General features: G+C 49.0%; 2 protein-coding genes across 13 annotated transcripts in view; one reads left to right on the top strand and one right to left on the bottom strand.

The window, feature by feature from the left end:
• LOC115198265 (G patch domain-containing protein 8) overlaps nt 1-5937 on the top strand; it is a 39124-nt gene extending 33187 nt beyond the window's left edge. For all 12 annotated transcript variants that reach the window (XM_029760143.1, XM_029760164.1, XM_029760117.1 and 9 more), the window contains one exon: nt 653-5937. In XM_029760143.1, the coding sequence (XP_029616003.1) occupies nt 653-4580 (3928 nt within the window). In that variant the 3' untranslated portion in view covers nt 4581-5937. The remainder of the gene's footprint in view (nt 1-652) is intronic.
• A 947-nt stretch (nt 5938-6884) lies between these two features.
• LOC115198322 (Golgi SNAP receptor complex member 2) lies at nt 6885-13960 on the bottom strand. Its single transcript, XM_029760217.1, has 6 exons — nt 13773-13960; nt 13047-13111; nt 10708-10816; nt 9916-10048; nt 9587-9727; nt 6885-8415 (listed from the first exon to the last, which is right to left on the bottom strand). The coding sequence occupies exons 1-6, from the start codon at nt 13799-13801 to the stop codon at nt 8254-8256; spliced, it is 639 nt and encodes a 212-aa protein (XP_029616077.1). The 5' UTR covers nt 13802-13960; the 3' UTR covers nt 6885-8253.
• Between the last annotated feature and the right edge of the window lie 1685 nt (nt 13961-15645).

The raw sequence follows: 15645 nt of genomic DNA, 5'->3' as shown, positions 1-15645 counted from the left end.
ACACTCAACCGCCCTCTCCTGGCTGAAGTGGAGGCTGTAACCCAATAATAAACAATACCACATTTGATTTTATTGGTCACATATACGTGATTAGGTTAGCAGATGTTATTGCGGGTGTAGCGAAATCCTTGTGCTTCTAGCTCCGGCAGTGCAGTAATATCTAACAAATTACTTAACATATACCCAATACACACACATCTAAGTAGGAATGAATTAAGACTATATACATATGGATGAGCGATGTCAGAGCGGAACGGACTAAGATACCGTAGAATAGTATAGAATACAGTATATACTTATGAGATGAGTAATACAAGATATGTAAACATTATTCATTGACTAAGATACCATAGAATAGTATAGAATGCAGTATATACACATGAGATGAGTAATGCAAGCTATGTAAACATTATTAAGTGACTAGTGTTCCATTCCTTAAAGTGGCCAGTGATTCCTAGTCTATGCCTATAGGCAGCAGCCTCTAATGTGCTAGTGATGGCTGTTTAACAGTCTAATAGCTGTGTGGCAGCTTCCTATCAGTGCAGTGTTTGCCGATGTATGTGCAAAGAAAGATTATAATTTAAAAGAATGTGTCCTGGATGAAACACATTAAACACGTCCCTTTAATATGTTCTTTATCATTGTGTTTCAGTACCCCGGGAAGTGGTCCAATGTTCAAACCCACCACCGTGGCAGTAGACGGGGAGAAGGGTGAAGACGGGAGTGCTGTAACCCACGAGTATGTTCCCCCTGCAGACACTGCCATGGAGGGCTTGTCAGGGGAGGAGAAGAGCAGTGGGGGTCAGGCCTCCCCCAAACCAGCCACCACCATCAGCTTCTCCCTGGGGAAGAGCAGCTCATCCCCGGCCGGGGCCTCCAAGGTCAGCGTGTCCTTCTCCTTCGCCAAGAAACCCCCGGTGAAGCTGGAGACGGTCGCAGCAGTGTTCGCTAAACTCCATCAGGATGACGAGGAGGAGGGGGGACAGGAGGAGGGAGGGGAGAAGGCCGCGGGACAGGAGGAGACCTCCGGCTGCAGCACCGAGAGCCCCAAGGGAGGAGGAGGGGGGGGGAATGGAACAGCAGGGCCGGAGGAGGAGGAGGAGGAGGAGCAGCAGGAGGAGCAACTACATCAAGAACAACCAGAGCAGGAGGAAGAAGATGATGGCGCCTCCTTAGCCTCCACCCTCAACAAGCTGAAGATGATGATGAAGAAGGAGGAAGGCTGGGCCGGCCAGGAGCCTGAGTACTACCACTACATCCCACCAACCCACTGCAGAGTCAAACCCCGCTTCCAGTTCCTGGTGTTCATGAAGGCCACAGACCAGTGTGAGATCAGGGAGCAAGAAGAAGAAGATGAAGAAGAGGTGGAAGAGAAGAAGACAGAGAAGGTGGTAGCAGAGGTTTCTGAGCAGCCAAAAGCTACTGAGTGCAAATCAGAGGAGCCAGAGAAGACTCCTGCAGCTCCAGTCATAGAGCCCACTCCTACTCCCACATCACCTAAACTGAAGACTGAAGAGGCCTCTGCCAGCTTAACAGACCCCCCTCCCACAACGGCCCCCACTGTAGTAGCAGACAGCAAGCAGGAGGCCCCAGTCCCAGAGCCCAACTCGGGCCCCAAAATCCCCAACGGCCCCTTCTTCCTGGTCCTGAGCAAAGACGAGAGCACCACTCTGCAGTGGCCCTCGGAGCTGCTGGATTTTACCAAGGCTCAGCCCGCCCTCTCTTACAGCTGCAACCCCCTGTACTTCGACTTCAAACTGTCCCGCAACAAAGGGGCCCGTGCTGGACGAGCAGCAAAGTCCTCCAAGCCTGCTGGTGAAGTAGCTGAGAAAAAAAACAATCCTGAAGCAGCTGCTGCAGTCAATGAGGGGAATGCTGCTGCTGCCACCACCACCCCTGGGCCCAGCACTGACAACACTGATAAGGAGCAGCCCTCCTTAAAAATAGAGAGTTCCCAAGGGGAGACTGAGGAGCAAAAGCTACAGAGTAGCACAAGCGGAGCCAAGAAGAAGAAGAAAAAGAAGAAGAAGAAGCATAAGAAATCTGGCAAAGGCTCCAAGCGCAAAGAAAAAGAGAAGGGAGCCGTAGTGGACGGGGATGCGGAAACTGAGATCCTAGGAGAGAAAACCAAAAAGAAGAAAAAACACAAACGAAAGAAGAGCAAAAACAAAGGTGAAGAGGGGGAAGAGGGAGGTGGTGGTGATAAGGAAAAGCCTAAAGAGGAAAAAGCAGTAGCCGCAACGGTTGCTAGTGCTCCCCCAGCACCAGCAGGATCTGCTACAGGAGCGGAACCTGGGAAGAGGAAACGACCAGCCAAAGAAGCACTTCAGAAGTCCGGGGCAGAGGAAGGTGGGGCAGGGAAAGGCTCTGACGAGGCCAAGCCCTCTGAGGAGCACAACGGCACCAAGCGTCTGAAGACAGACCCCAGCGCCCCACCCAGCGCTTCCTGCTCCTCCTCGGCCCAGAAGAGTCCCGGGCCAGGCAGACCACCCAGCAGTGAGAGTGAGGAGGAAGGAGGTGGAGGCTCAGCTTCCCGATCCAGCCGCCGCAGGTCCACGCCCCGGGAGGGGCGCCGGCACCAGAGCGATGACTCCGGCCGCTCCCGAAGCCGCTCGTCGCGTCGGGGAGACGGGCGAGGGAGCAGCCGGCGGCGGCACCGCGGCCAGGCCTCCCGTAGCCAGTCAGACTCCAGCAGCTCGGAGCGCTCCTCGAGCGCCTACAGCCGGCGCAGCCGCAGCTACTCAGACAGTTACAGTGACGACAGTGACGGGGGGCGCCACCGGAGACACTCTAAACGCTCCTCTGACTCCGAGTACGATCGACGGGGAAGCGGCGGGCGGCGGCGCTCCAGAAGACGTCACTACTCTTCCTCGTCCTCGGAGGACTCTCGCTCTCGCTCACGCAGCCACAGCCGCAGGAAGAGGCACCAGCGGCGGGACCGGAGCAGCTCTCGGAGCTCTAGCAGCAGGAGCCGCAGCAGCAGCGCCAGGTCGTGGAGACGCAGCTACAGCCGCAGCTCAGCCAGCCGCTCCTCCAGCTCCACCAAGGGCTCCCCTCACCGGGGTCGTGGAGGCCAGGGGGGCCACAGGGGCCGGGCAGACAGCGCCACACGGCGCCGAGACTTCAACCGCTCCTGCATCTACCGTTCCCAGTCCCCCCGCTCTGCCTCATCACGAGCCCCAAACCGCAACAGCAGCTCCCAGAGCCAGAGGGCAGGGGGATCCCGGGGAGAAGGAGGGGGAGACCAGAGGAACTCTTCCTCACACTTCACCGCCCGCCAGCTTCTGGATAAGATCCAGTCCAGGAAGGGATCTGATGTCCCAACCACAGGGACCAAGTCTGGCGCCAAGATCAAGGACCCACCATCGGGCTACTTTGGGCCCAAACTGCCTCCAGCTCTGGGCAATAAGTCCATGCTGCCCCTGTTCGGTAAGCTGCAGGCAGGGAAGAAATTTCCTGCGATCCCCCTGACCCGGCCCGATGGTGGAGAGAAGTCATCAGCAGGGAAAGGTTCAGATGCCGGAGGAGAGGTCATCCTGATGGAGCCCATCCGGGAGTTCCCCCCACCGCCTGCCCCTCAACCAGCTCATAAGAAGGTGGAGGAGACGGTAGTAGTAGTCCAGGAGGCCCGCCACCTCACCCTGGACACGCGGGTACTTCATGAGCCCCGGCCGCTGTTCCATCAGGAACCCTCCATGCTGATGCCCCCATACCAGGGTGAGCCGGGACAGGACCCCTCCCAGAACCCCATGATGGAGCCCCTCATGCCCGACATGCAGCAGCAGCCACCCCCCATGCACGCCTACCCCAACTACCCCCCGCCCAGCCTGGAGGAGGAGGACATGGGTGTGGAGGCAGAGGAGAACAGTCTGGCCCCGCTGGAGAGCCAGCCCATCACCTTCACCCCAGAGGAGATGGAGAAGTACGGCAAGCTGCAGCAGGCCGCCCAGCAGCACATCCAGCAGCAGCTCCTGGCCAAGCACATTAAGACCTTCCCCTCAGCCGCAGCAGCACAGGCTGCAGCAAACATGGCTGCAGCAGCGAACCATCTGCAGCCGGCACCCCCTCCCCCCCAGCAGCAGATGATCCAGATCCACCAGCCTGCCGTGTCTGCAGCCTCGGCTACCTCCATCACCACAGTACAACACCTCATCCAGCAGCACCATGCTGCTCAGGCTGCAGCCATGGGCATCCACCCACACGGCCCCCACCCGCACCCCCAGTTAGCCCAGGTCCACCACATCCCCCAGCACCACCTCACCCCCATCTCCCTGTCTCACCTGGGACACTCTCTGGGCCACACTCTGGGCCACCAGCTGGGAGTGGGACACGCTGGACTGATCCCTGCCCATCACACGGCCTTCCTCTCTGGCCAGCCCATACACATTATCCCAGCCTCAGCTCTTCATCACCACAGCCCCTTAGCACTCCACCACATACCACACTCATCCCTCTACCCAACGCTGTTCGCCCCCCGGCACTCTAACGCCGCTGCGGCAGCCGCACTGCAGCTCCACCCCTTCCTGCACCCCATCTTCTCAGGGCAGGACCTCCAGCACCCCCCTAACCACGGCTCCTGAGAAAGACCTTCACTAGAGCCATGTGTCCACATCAGAGGAGGGTGTTTTGGCCAGAGAAGGCCTGGTTAAACATCTGAGTTAACATGGAGAGAGGGAGGTGTCGTGGCACCATTGTGCAGCAGGTGATGATGAGAATCTCATCAGACTGGCCACCATTAGACCACTGGCCAGACAGAGGTGCTGTGATATGCTGCCTGTGCAGAGGTAAACAACAGACATTTACTGTGGGCTCTTTGAATGGACCCCTCCGAACAGTTGATTGACATTCACCCTGAGGTTTCTGGACAGGGTGGAGGAGGGTTTGAGGCAACCTCAAATCTAAGACGGCAGTTTGTTTTGAATGGGAACCCAGTTAAAAAGAAAGAAAAAAAAAAGAAACCTCTGGAGTATTTTTTTGTCCCACAGTTTATAACTGATTGTCGCTGTCAATGTTCTTCTTTGTTTTCTACAGCCAAAGAGACGCAGTGGCTGAAGCCATAAGCAGGATGGTGTTGTGGGAAAGGAAGGGGGGAGATGAGATGGGGACAAGAGGTTTAGGGTGACATCCATGACTGGAGTCAGCCTTGACTTTGTAATGTAATCTGGTGGCTCTAGTCTACTGCCTGAATTCTGTTGTCATTAATATCTAATGTTCTCACATGACTACTTGCTCTCTTCATGACCCGTAATATTCACCAACGATTTGTAATACGGTGTAGTGTACATAGATCACTGAGCAATGTGAAGTATCCCTCTAATATGATGGGCATATAAGGGATGTTCTTTATTACTGACTAATGAAATGTTGCCCATAAGGAAATGAAAATGGTCACTGGAGGGGGAACACCGATAAGAGGTTGGGTGAAGCTCATGTTTTATTGGTGGTACTGTGGAGGGGAGGGGGGGTTACACCCGCTTAGTGCTGTAGGGTTAAAGGTCATGTTGTTCCAAGTGGTAGTGGTTGTATATCGAAATGACTTGCACTGAAATCTGTACATCAAGATGCTGCTTTCGCATCATGTAACAAATGTATGATTGTAGTATACTGCAATAATTGTATTTTTTTTTTGGTTTTGTTTCTAAATTATTTTCCAAAATGCTCCTCAAAAGGAGATGTTTTTCCTCTTGTGTAATTTTTGCTCAATGTAAATAAAATTGCTGTAGTTAACCCCAATAACATTCTAGGGGTTTGTTGCTACTGAAAACAAAAGAAGAACTGAAGGAATGAAGATGGACAAGAATACTTTATCAAGGCATTTTCTGAACTATTATCCTGTATGGGAAGGATTGGGTGACGGGACTGCCCTGTAAGGAGCAGCAATGGTATGTCTTTTTTAAATATGATGCGTCAGCAAATAAAGAGTTTTGAGTTGCTACATGTCTGTCTGTCTTAACTATGTTTAGCTGGTGAAGAGTGAGTAGTCTGCAGTGGTATAAGTAAGGCTTGCGAGCAATACATAAAGATAAATGTCCAGTTTGGGTACTTCCAGTATGGTACATTATAGGCAGATTACATATAGTAACATACCAGCACAGACATGCATTCTTTACTTACTGTGGCAAACGGCTTCTGAAACTGCAATGAGAAATGAATTTCTCATTCTCAGCACAAGCTTCTTGAGATGTCTGCATATTGCATGCAGTCCTTTTAGACGAGAGGACTAGGCTAATAAGGCTAGAGGATTTTACATCTGCTTTGCCTCGCCCCTTTAGGTTATGGAATGCTGAGCTGGCACTAGATGGCGCCAGAGCTCAGTTATGTAGCCTCGCTGACAGCTAGCTGTACATCTAGACCAGGAGTCAGGCTGTCTAATTCCAGAGCTCAGTTTTACGTAGCCTCGCTGACAGCTAGCTGTACATCTAGACCAGGAGTCAGGCTGTCTAATTTCAGCGTAAAACCTTTCATCCATAGTTTCTCATCAACCTGCTGGAACATTCTATGCTTATTGCTCTCCCAGGATTGTATTTGAAGTAAATGGACTGTATGAAAGTATAAATGTATGCACTCAGTACTGTAAGTGGCTCTGAATAAGAGTGTCTGCTGTGATGGTAGGGGTTCCTATGCACAGTCCGGATAGGTCCCCAGACTAGGGCCCCTCAAGTACTAGTCTTGAAAGTAATTGTATTTCAAACAGTGGAAGGAAAATCCCTCCAAACAATAGCTTAACTGTTTTAAATGTAAACTCTATTGTATGACAGTTTCAGTGAGAGATTTATATAAACTATGGGGTATGCTTCATATCCATTTAGATTTGACCCATACCTAATTCAATTGCCAGATTACATGGACAATAATGTACACTGCAGAAACCGATTAAAGACAAGTTGTTTTTAAAATGTTGAATTTTTTTATCTTCAGAGAATTACAATTTCAACCTTGGTTGCACTAACAGTGAGACTAGGGCCAAGAAAATGTCCAGATAATTTACATTTTGAAAGTGTGACAACAATACACTTTGTTCAGACAAACATGTTTTGTTCTCACTCTCGGTCTGTATCTTGGGCACAGGTCCCTCCCTGTTAACTGCCCTCTTCCTTCCTGGGCTACATGTATTGGTTAATGTGACATAAGTATTCTCCAGGCAGTGTCATTAGGATGTGTGATGAGGTAAGGGGCAACGTCAGCTTTTCATCCATTTCCAGATAACTACATTTCTCTGTCCATTTTAAGAATCATAATTTGGGAACAATGGCAGCAAACAGTAAAATGATGCTTCAAATAGATGAAGATGAAACCACAATGAATGCCATCCACAAGGTAATGGAGAACTCATTATAGGGGAGACTAAGGCAAGCAAGTGGACCTTGAAGGAGAATTGGTTTGAAAAAAGGTAATCAGTCATGAAACGTCCTCCTCCTCACCAACCTACAGCTTCACACAGAGGCTGTCAGGTGAGACGAGTGGCAGTGAGCTGGAATGATGGTTGCACGTTCAGTTTGAAGTAAAATTAAAGTACAGACACTGAGTGTAAAAAACATTAAGGACACCTGCTCTTTCCATAACAGACTGACCAGGTGAAAGCTATGATCCCTTATTGATGTCACTTGTTAAATTCACTTCAATCACTTTAAATGGAGGATATGGGTTAAAAAATGTAAGCCTTGAGACGTGGATTGTGCATGTGTGCCATTCAGAGGATTAATGGGCAAGACAAAAAAGTGCCTTTGAACAGGGTAGGTGCCATGCATACTGGTTTGTGTCAAGAACTGCAATGCTGCTGGGTTTTTCACGCTCAACAGTTTCCCGTGTGTATCACTAATGGTCCACCGCCCAAAGGACATCTAGCCAGCTTGACAACTGTGGGAAGCATTGGAATCAACATGGGCCAGCATCCCTGTGGAACGCTTTCAATACCTTGTAGAGTCCATGCCCAGATGAATTGAGGCTGTTCTGAGGGCAAAAGGTGCAACTCAACATTAGGAAGGCATCCTTAATGTTTTGTACACTCAGTGTATGTCTTGCTTAGCACCCATTTAACTGGTGCAAACAAAGAGTGGTTGAAATAGAAGTGGGTGGTAAAACCCATGGCAATTAAAAGATGGATAATTCCTCGACTTCCGATCGGAACCAATACTTTCAAGGAACTCTCCGATTTGAAGATGAGCCTATTATCACCGTTCACGTATCTTATGGGCTTATTGTGCAAAAATGTCCAAGACCAACGCAAAACTGTGGTTGCAGATGCGGTCATGGTCAGCCCAGGTACTTGACCACCAGGAACATGACCACACAGGTGAGCAGCATCCCTCCAATCATGATGAACTTATCCTGGGTGGCCCTCTTCTCGATCAGCCTCATTACCGTGTTGGACAGACCCAGCATGTTGGCCACATCCAGCATCTTCTTGTGGGTCCCCTGGATTTAAGGAAGACAGAGGGGAGACAAGACATCAAACATTAGCTGCTGAAGTTCCATTGATTGTGCTGTTGTTTCCTGAAGAAAAAGCTGAAGTTAGTTATTAATGGGTATTCTGCTTCATTGCTGTTTGTTTGTGGGAATACTGTATACACAGTAGTATCATAACCTGCATTTAGCCTGGTCATGACAGAGCTCTATTCAACTGATTAGGGAGAGGCTGTCTGAGGAACCACACCCAGCCGTTCTGTCCTCCCGGTCTGTCCCTCAGCTGTTTCTCACGGCCAGCCCATCTGATCACCAGACGCCCTGATAACAGGAGGCCTACAGCAGCCTCCACCAGGAACACCATCTCTTCTCCTCCCTGGAAATATGTACTTAGCCTGCTGCTGACAACCAGCACCACACACACACACTTCTACTACACATAGTTATCATTACAGTTGACAGAAACCGGGTCAGCCAGGGTTTGTTTTGGGAATACGGATTCCTCTCTCTGGGATACCGTCGACAGGGACCTGCCTTGCCGTGTCACGGTCAGTGTTCCTTGGCAAAGTGTCAACAACAAAAAAACAGATCGTCAAAACGTTCTACAGCTGCACCATTGAGAGCATCTTGACTTGCTGCATCACCGCTTGGTATGGCAACTGCTTGGCATCCACTACAAAGGGTAGTGCGTATGGCCCAGTACATCACTGGGGCCGAGCTCCCTGCCATCCAGGACCTCTATACCAGGTGGTGTCAGAGTAGGACCCTGAAAATTGTCAAAGACTCCAACCCCCCAAGTGATAGACTTATTTCTGCTACCGCACGGAAAGCGGTACCGATGCACCAAGTCTGGAACCAACAGGACCCTGAACAGTTTCTACCAACAAGCCATAAGACTGATAAATAGTTAACCAAATAGCTATCAGGACGATCAGCATTTTGCACTCTTTTGACTCATCACATACGCTGCTGTTACTGCTTATTATCTATCCTGTCGCCTCGTCACTTTACCCCTCCCTATATGTACATATCTACCTCAATTACATCGTACCGCTGCACAACAACTCAGTACTGGTACCCCGTGTATATAGCCAAGTTATCGTTACTCATTGCGTATTTATTCTCTATAATTTTCTCTCTCTGCATTGTTGGGAAAGGCCCGTATGTAAGCAAACACACACACCTTGAGCGTGCCCCTCTGGTCCCTGAGTCCGGTGAGGATGCTGCTGCCGCTGCCCAGGAGGTCGTCCATGCCTCTGTGTGCGTTGTTCAGGTTGGAGTTTAACTGCAACGTCTCGTCTATGGGGATGGAGGTGTCTGCATCCTGTAGGGGACAATACCGGTAACATCTCAACAATGTTCCCCTAATAAATGTATTTAGGTTTTATTGCCCATGTTACACCAGTTGTGGTGTATCAAGCAGAGTTTGCATGCATGTTTTAGGTTATCATTACATGAGTGTAGACATTACTGTAGTGCTACATGGGAGATGAGTGGGCCACTACTACTGACGTTGGTGGTGAAGGTACGACTCATGAGTTCCTCCCTCTCTCGGTCCTGGCTCTCTCGTGAGTAGCGGCGGTGCTGGAAGTTCCTCAGGGCCGTCTGGAGGTGCTGAACATCATACTTCAGCTGGTCTACCCGCCTGCGGAGGGGACACAGACAGAGACAACATTCTTCTTACCCCCCCAGCCGAAAAATGGCAGAGGAAATCTCAGAGGGTAAAAATGGCTGCCTTTGCCTCCAGCCCCATCCAGCATTTCAGGACTGTGGTTCAGTCACTCCTCCTTCACTAACTCATGACATCTCCCTTGGTATGCTCTGTATGGATGTCTTCTAGCTCTCAATAAAAGCTTTCTATCATCACTAAGATAAGTCAACATGCCTCCCTTCTTCCCAACCTGACTTCTCCACTTCTCCACCTGGCTGAAACACCTGAGGGCCTGTCTCCCTCCACCCTTCTCTCCCGCTCCTCCTGAGCATCACCTGCTCGTGGCTCAGCCCTGCGGCCCCAGCGTACTGTAGCTGTCCTGAGATCAGAGGAGAGCTGTGGGACGGGGCGCAGCAGTTTGTCCCCTGGGGCCTGTTTACCCAGCTCTGACGTGACGCCTTGCCCAACGCGGCAGGAATGCCGGGGCTTCCGAGGGAATGTTTTCACAGAGCCGCGTCGCCACAGGGGATGAGAAACACACTGCCTGTTTAATCTAGCTGCGACCTCGTCCCAGTCCCACCCATCTCTATGAAACATTCATCGCCACGCCACCTCTGGTGTATTTGGGTCACCGACGCAGTTTGAGTACTCACAGTTTGGCGTTCTGACGCCGGTTTGGCGGTTCTTTGCTAGCCAGGATTTCCAGACGTTCCAAATGGCTGAAGATCTGGTCGATTCTGACCTGCAGATCGTTCTCCAACACTGGAGAGAGCGCGCGCACACACACACACCCACACACACACACACACAAACAATTAAACACACCCTGAACAGTTGTTTCACTCCCCAAATTGGCCAATCTTATACAAAATAAAATGTTAAAGTTATGTTCATTCTAATAAATCAGACAAGATTTCCACATTCCATGCTACCATGGAATATAGCCCCACGGTTTCAGGTGAATCCAAGAGAGGGATGAAAGCAAATATGTTATTTCCTCAAACTTCGCAGAGGAAGTTAATCCACATTGAAACAAAGGGCCTTGTACATAATCTCTTCATGAAGACAAATCAGCCACTGATTCTTATTTGAAGTCTATCGTTACACCCGTTCCATTCTCAGACTGCTGAGATTCTAGATAGCGTTTGATCCCAAGGTGACAGCAGCACTAGGCTTGTGGGAAGCTTTTATCTGCCCTTTAAAAGGACTAGCACCATCTTGTCCCCCACCCCCTCCCGTCCTGACTGAGTGACTCCTCGCTCGGACACCTGCTGCATCATTCCACCCTCTAACATGTGAGATGATGTCATTGTCACGACTGGGCGGCCGACTGGCTGCCACCATTATCTTTAGAGAAGACTTCCTAGACGTGACTCTGCCACCACCCCTATGCTTCCTGCCCTGGCACCAGCCTGGCTCACAGAACACTGCCCGCCCTGCCCACCTCCCAAAACAATCAGTAGGGAGGGCAGGGTACAGCTTGGCTCAAAGGGCTGCGCAACACTGGAAAAGGGGAAAATATGTAAATACTGCCTAGTTGTAAATTCCGAATTCATAATTAACAAAAATATAAAAACGTAACAATTTTAAATATTTTACTGATTTACAGTTCATATAAGGAAATCAGTCAATTGAAATAAATTAATTAGGCCCTCATCTATGGATTTCACATGACTGGGAGAACAGATATGCATCTGTTAGTCACAGATACCTTTAAAAAAGGTAGGGGTCTAGATCATAAAACCAGTCAGTATCTGGCCACCATTTTCTTCATGCAGAGCGAAGAAAGAGTTGATCAGACTGTTGATTGTGGCCTGTGGAATGTTGTCCCACTCCTCTTCAATGGCTGTGCGAAGTTGCTGGATATTGATGGGAACTGGAACGCGCTGTCGTACACGCCGATCCAGAGCATCCCAAACATGCTCAATGGGTGACGTGTCTGGTGAGTATGCAGGCTATGGAAGAACTGGGACATTTTCAGCTTCCAGGAAATGTGAACAGATCCTTGCGGCATGGGGTTGTGCATTATCGTGCTGAAACATGAGGTGATGGTGGTGGATGAATGGCACGACAATGGGCCTCAGGAACTCGTCACAGTATCTCTGTGCATTCAAATTGCCATCAATAAAATGCAATTAAGCTCCCGACAACGAGCACATGCCTTCCCATACTCTAACCCCACCATGGGGCACTCTGTTCACAACGTTGACATCAGCAAACCGCTCGCCAACACACCTTCTGCAATCTGCCCAGTACAGCTGAAACCGGGATTAATCTGTGAAGAGCACACTTCTCCAGCATGCCGGTGGCCATAGAAGGTGAGCATTTGCCCACTGAAGTCGGTTACGACGCTGAACTGCAGTCAGGTCAAGACCCTGGTGAGGGCGACGAGCACGCAGATGAGCTTCCCTGATACGGTTTCTGACAGCTTGTGCAGAAATTCTGCGGTTGTGCAAACCCACAGTTTCATCAGCTGTCTGGGTTGCTGGGCTCAGACAATCCCGCAGGTGAAGAAGCCAGATGTGAATGTCCTGGGCTGGCCTGGTTACATGTGGTCTGTGGTTGTGAGGCCAGTTGGAAGTACTGCCAAATTCTGTAAATGACGTTGGGAGGCGGCTTATTGTAGAGAAATAAACATTACATGCTCTGTTGGACAGTCCTGCAGTCAGCATGCCAATTGCACGCTCCCTCAAAACTTGAGACTTCTCTGGCATTGTGTTGTGTGACAAAACTGCACATTTTAGAGTGACCTTTTTTTGTCCTCAGCACAAGGTGCACCTGTGTAATGATAATGCTGTTTAATCAGCTTCTTGATATGCCACATCTGTCAGGTGGATCGATTATCTTGGGAAAGGAGAAATGCTCACTAACAGGGATGTAAACACATTTTTGAAAAATAAGCTTTTTGTGCATATGGAACATTTCTGGGAGGTTGACACTTGCAACATCCATTGAATGCAGAAGATACATTATTTAGAAAGAGTGAACTCACAGTGGACAGACTGACGATCTGTGTTCTCCAGGCGTCCCATGAGCGACTGCACCTCCTGGATTTGCCTGATCAAAGAGGACAGAGAGCAAAAATATATAATTATTCCTAGGCTACCGTAAATATTAAACAGAGGTCTATATGGAAGCGTAATATTAGATAAAGGTCTATTGAATAGACAAGGAACTAGACAATGGTATGAAGAAATGTAATACACGCTAGACACGTAATCTACAGACAGTGAATGTAATGGTGCTTTCAAGACTACTGGGAACTCGGGGGGGACAAGGTAAAATCATGACGTCAGTGATCTTTAGGTCAGAAAGTCGGAACTCTGAAAAGATGCTCGAGTTTCCGACTTGGAATTCCGAGTTGGATGACCGTTCAAAACGATGTTTCCCAGTCAGCGCTAGTTTTTTTCCGAGTTCCTTTTAGTCTTGAATGCACTGAAGTCAAAGATTTCTGAGTTCCCAGTTGATATGAACGCGGCGTACCGTTACAGTGGTGATAGTTAAATATTGTTGGTCATGGATCTATGGCTATCTATTAGCTGGTTGGCTAGCTAGTTTCCTGTTGACACCATGACCACTAATGGAAGGGGTTAGTTAAAACTATCTTTGTCATGAAATGTTGTTAGCTAGCCAGCTAGTTACAGTAACGCGGTATATCATAAGGCAAGTGAGCTACGTTAGATGTCTTGTTTTTTTGAAAGAGAACAGAAACACTCACTTATTTGTTTGATGGTACAATGACTCCATTTTCCTTTTATGTTTCAAGACACAATCCACAAAAAAAATACCCTCGGTCTATAGAGGAATACCTTTAGCCGGTTTTATTGTGAAACTGAAAACAAGTGGATTTTTGTGCAACGCACACGTCATCAGTTGAGAAGATTTGTGTACGGAAATGGAATAACGGAAGCTCCACCGAGTGATAAAAGCCAAAGATCCGCTGCAGCGACACTACGAGGCAGGTACAGGTAGCGCGACAGCTCCAATCTAACAATGTAGAAGCAGAAATGTAGGAAATTGCTAAATAAAATGATTTAAAGTTAGTGCAATTTAAACGATATTCATGTTTTCTCTCTTTCCTTTCAACACCAAAATATGGCATGATAATAGTCTACATTTGTGAACTGGAAGTGAGCTTTCTAGATTTGAGTGAGTCCGACTTATTGAACTACATCTATTCTCAGCATTTTACATGTCATATATCATACCCTTAATCTGAATCACAGACAGTGTGCTTTCTGTTCCCACAAAAAAACTTCCTCTCCCCCTCAATCCAACCAGGGCTCATCTGTTGACGGTGAGACGAATGTAACTGGAAAGACTTAATGAGAAGACGTCTCCAGGCAAAGTTTTGTCAGCTCACCCTGACTTTGTCTAATTATCCCTTTTTCCACAGATTGGTGTCGGAATACACCTGTCTGTCCATCCAGCATTCCCTCCTCTGCCCGCGGATACAGACAGACCAACAATAATGATATCGAACTTTCCACAGGCAGATGAGATTGGGAGAAGTCACAAATGTCTTCGCCCAGGATAAATGAGGATGAGGTAAGGTGTCAGATTGTTTGTTAAGCTGCCCATCAAATTCTCTCTCCCCTTCAATGAGAGTGTGAAACAGACGTGGTTTGATTTCTCCGAATTATGCTGCGACTGAGTGGTGTTTTTCCCCCCCTGAGATGTTAACAATGGATCCTTAGTGATCCAGAAGAGAGAATCATCCTGGGGCTATCCCTGGCACCCCTACAAAACCACACCTCAGCTCTCTCTCCCACGCTCCATCAGCCTACCACTGGGGATGCATGAGGGTATGAGCAGAGCAGCCAAACAAGTGCAGGTGTCCCATTGACAGATACTATATGTTCAGGGGAATTGGCTCTTAATGTCTCTATAATGTGTTATTGTTTACCCCACACGGCACAACCGACCTATCATGAGAGAGATGGTTTGCTGAGCCTGTTGGTTGTTGGTTGACACTTGTCTCTCCAGGCTACTTGCTTCTCAACAGAGGCCTGTTTTAACCCACCCCCACATGTCAAAAAACATGATTCATATTCAAGCCACTTCTTGCTCTTGCTGCTCACCATTTTTGGTTGTCATAACACCTTCCCAGGGCAGTGGTGGGATATGTTTAGATTTAACATGTAGCTCAGACAAGTAGAGAAGGAGAGGAAGGGCCCCTACGAGCCCTTTGGGCAGATTATGTGGGGCGTATTTGCCTCCCTTCTAAGGTCGTAGGGTCCTCACTGTCTGTGCTCTATCTTTCAGCCCTGGAGAAAGGAGGAGCTGAGTTTACCGGTCTTCCCCCCACACCTGAGCACTACAGGCAGATACTGACACCTAGACTCCAGGTGTGGAGCATGCTCGCTTCACTCTGATTGACCAAATCATCATCATGTGTCCGTTTCAACTCCGCTCCTGCTTAACTCCCCTGTTCTGTTACATTCAGGTACATCAATCACTGAACCCACCTATGGGGAAAGAGACAAAGAAGGACTGTGTAGGTAGGGTTGAACTAGGGTTTGTTGTTGAGGTTTTTAGGATAGGTCTAGTGTGAAGATGGATGGTAGAGATGTTTAGCCCTGTGTGTGTGT

The sequence above is a fragment of the Salmo trutta genome, chromosome 1, assembly GCF_901001165.1.
Source record: "Salmo trutta chromosome 1, fSalTru1.1, whole genome shotgun sequence".
NCBI lineage: Eukaryota > Metazoa > Chordata > Actinopteri > Salmoniformes > Salmonidae > Salmo > Salmo trutta.
The sequence above is the reverse complement of the archived record's forward strand: the minus strand, read 5'-3'. Positions and strand labels throughout refer to the sequence as shown.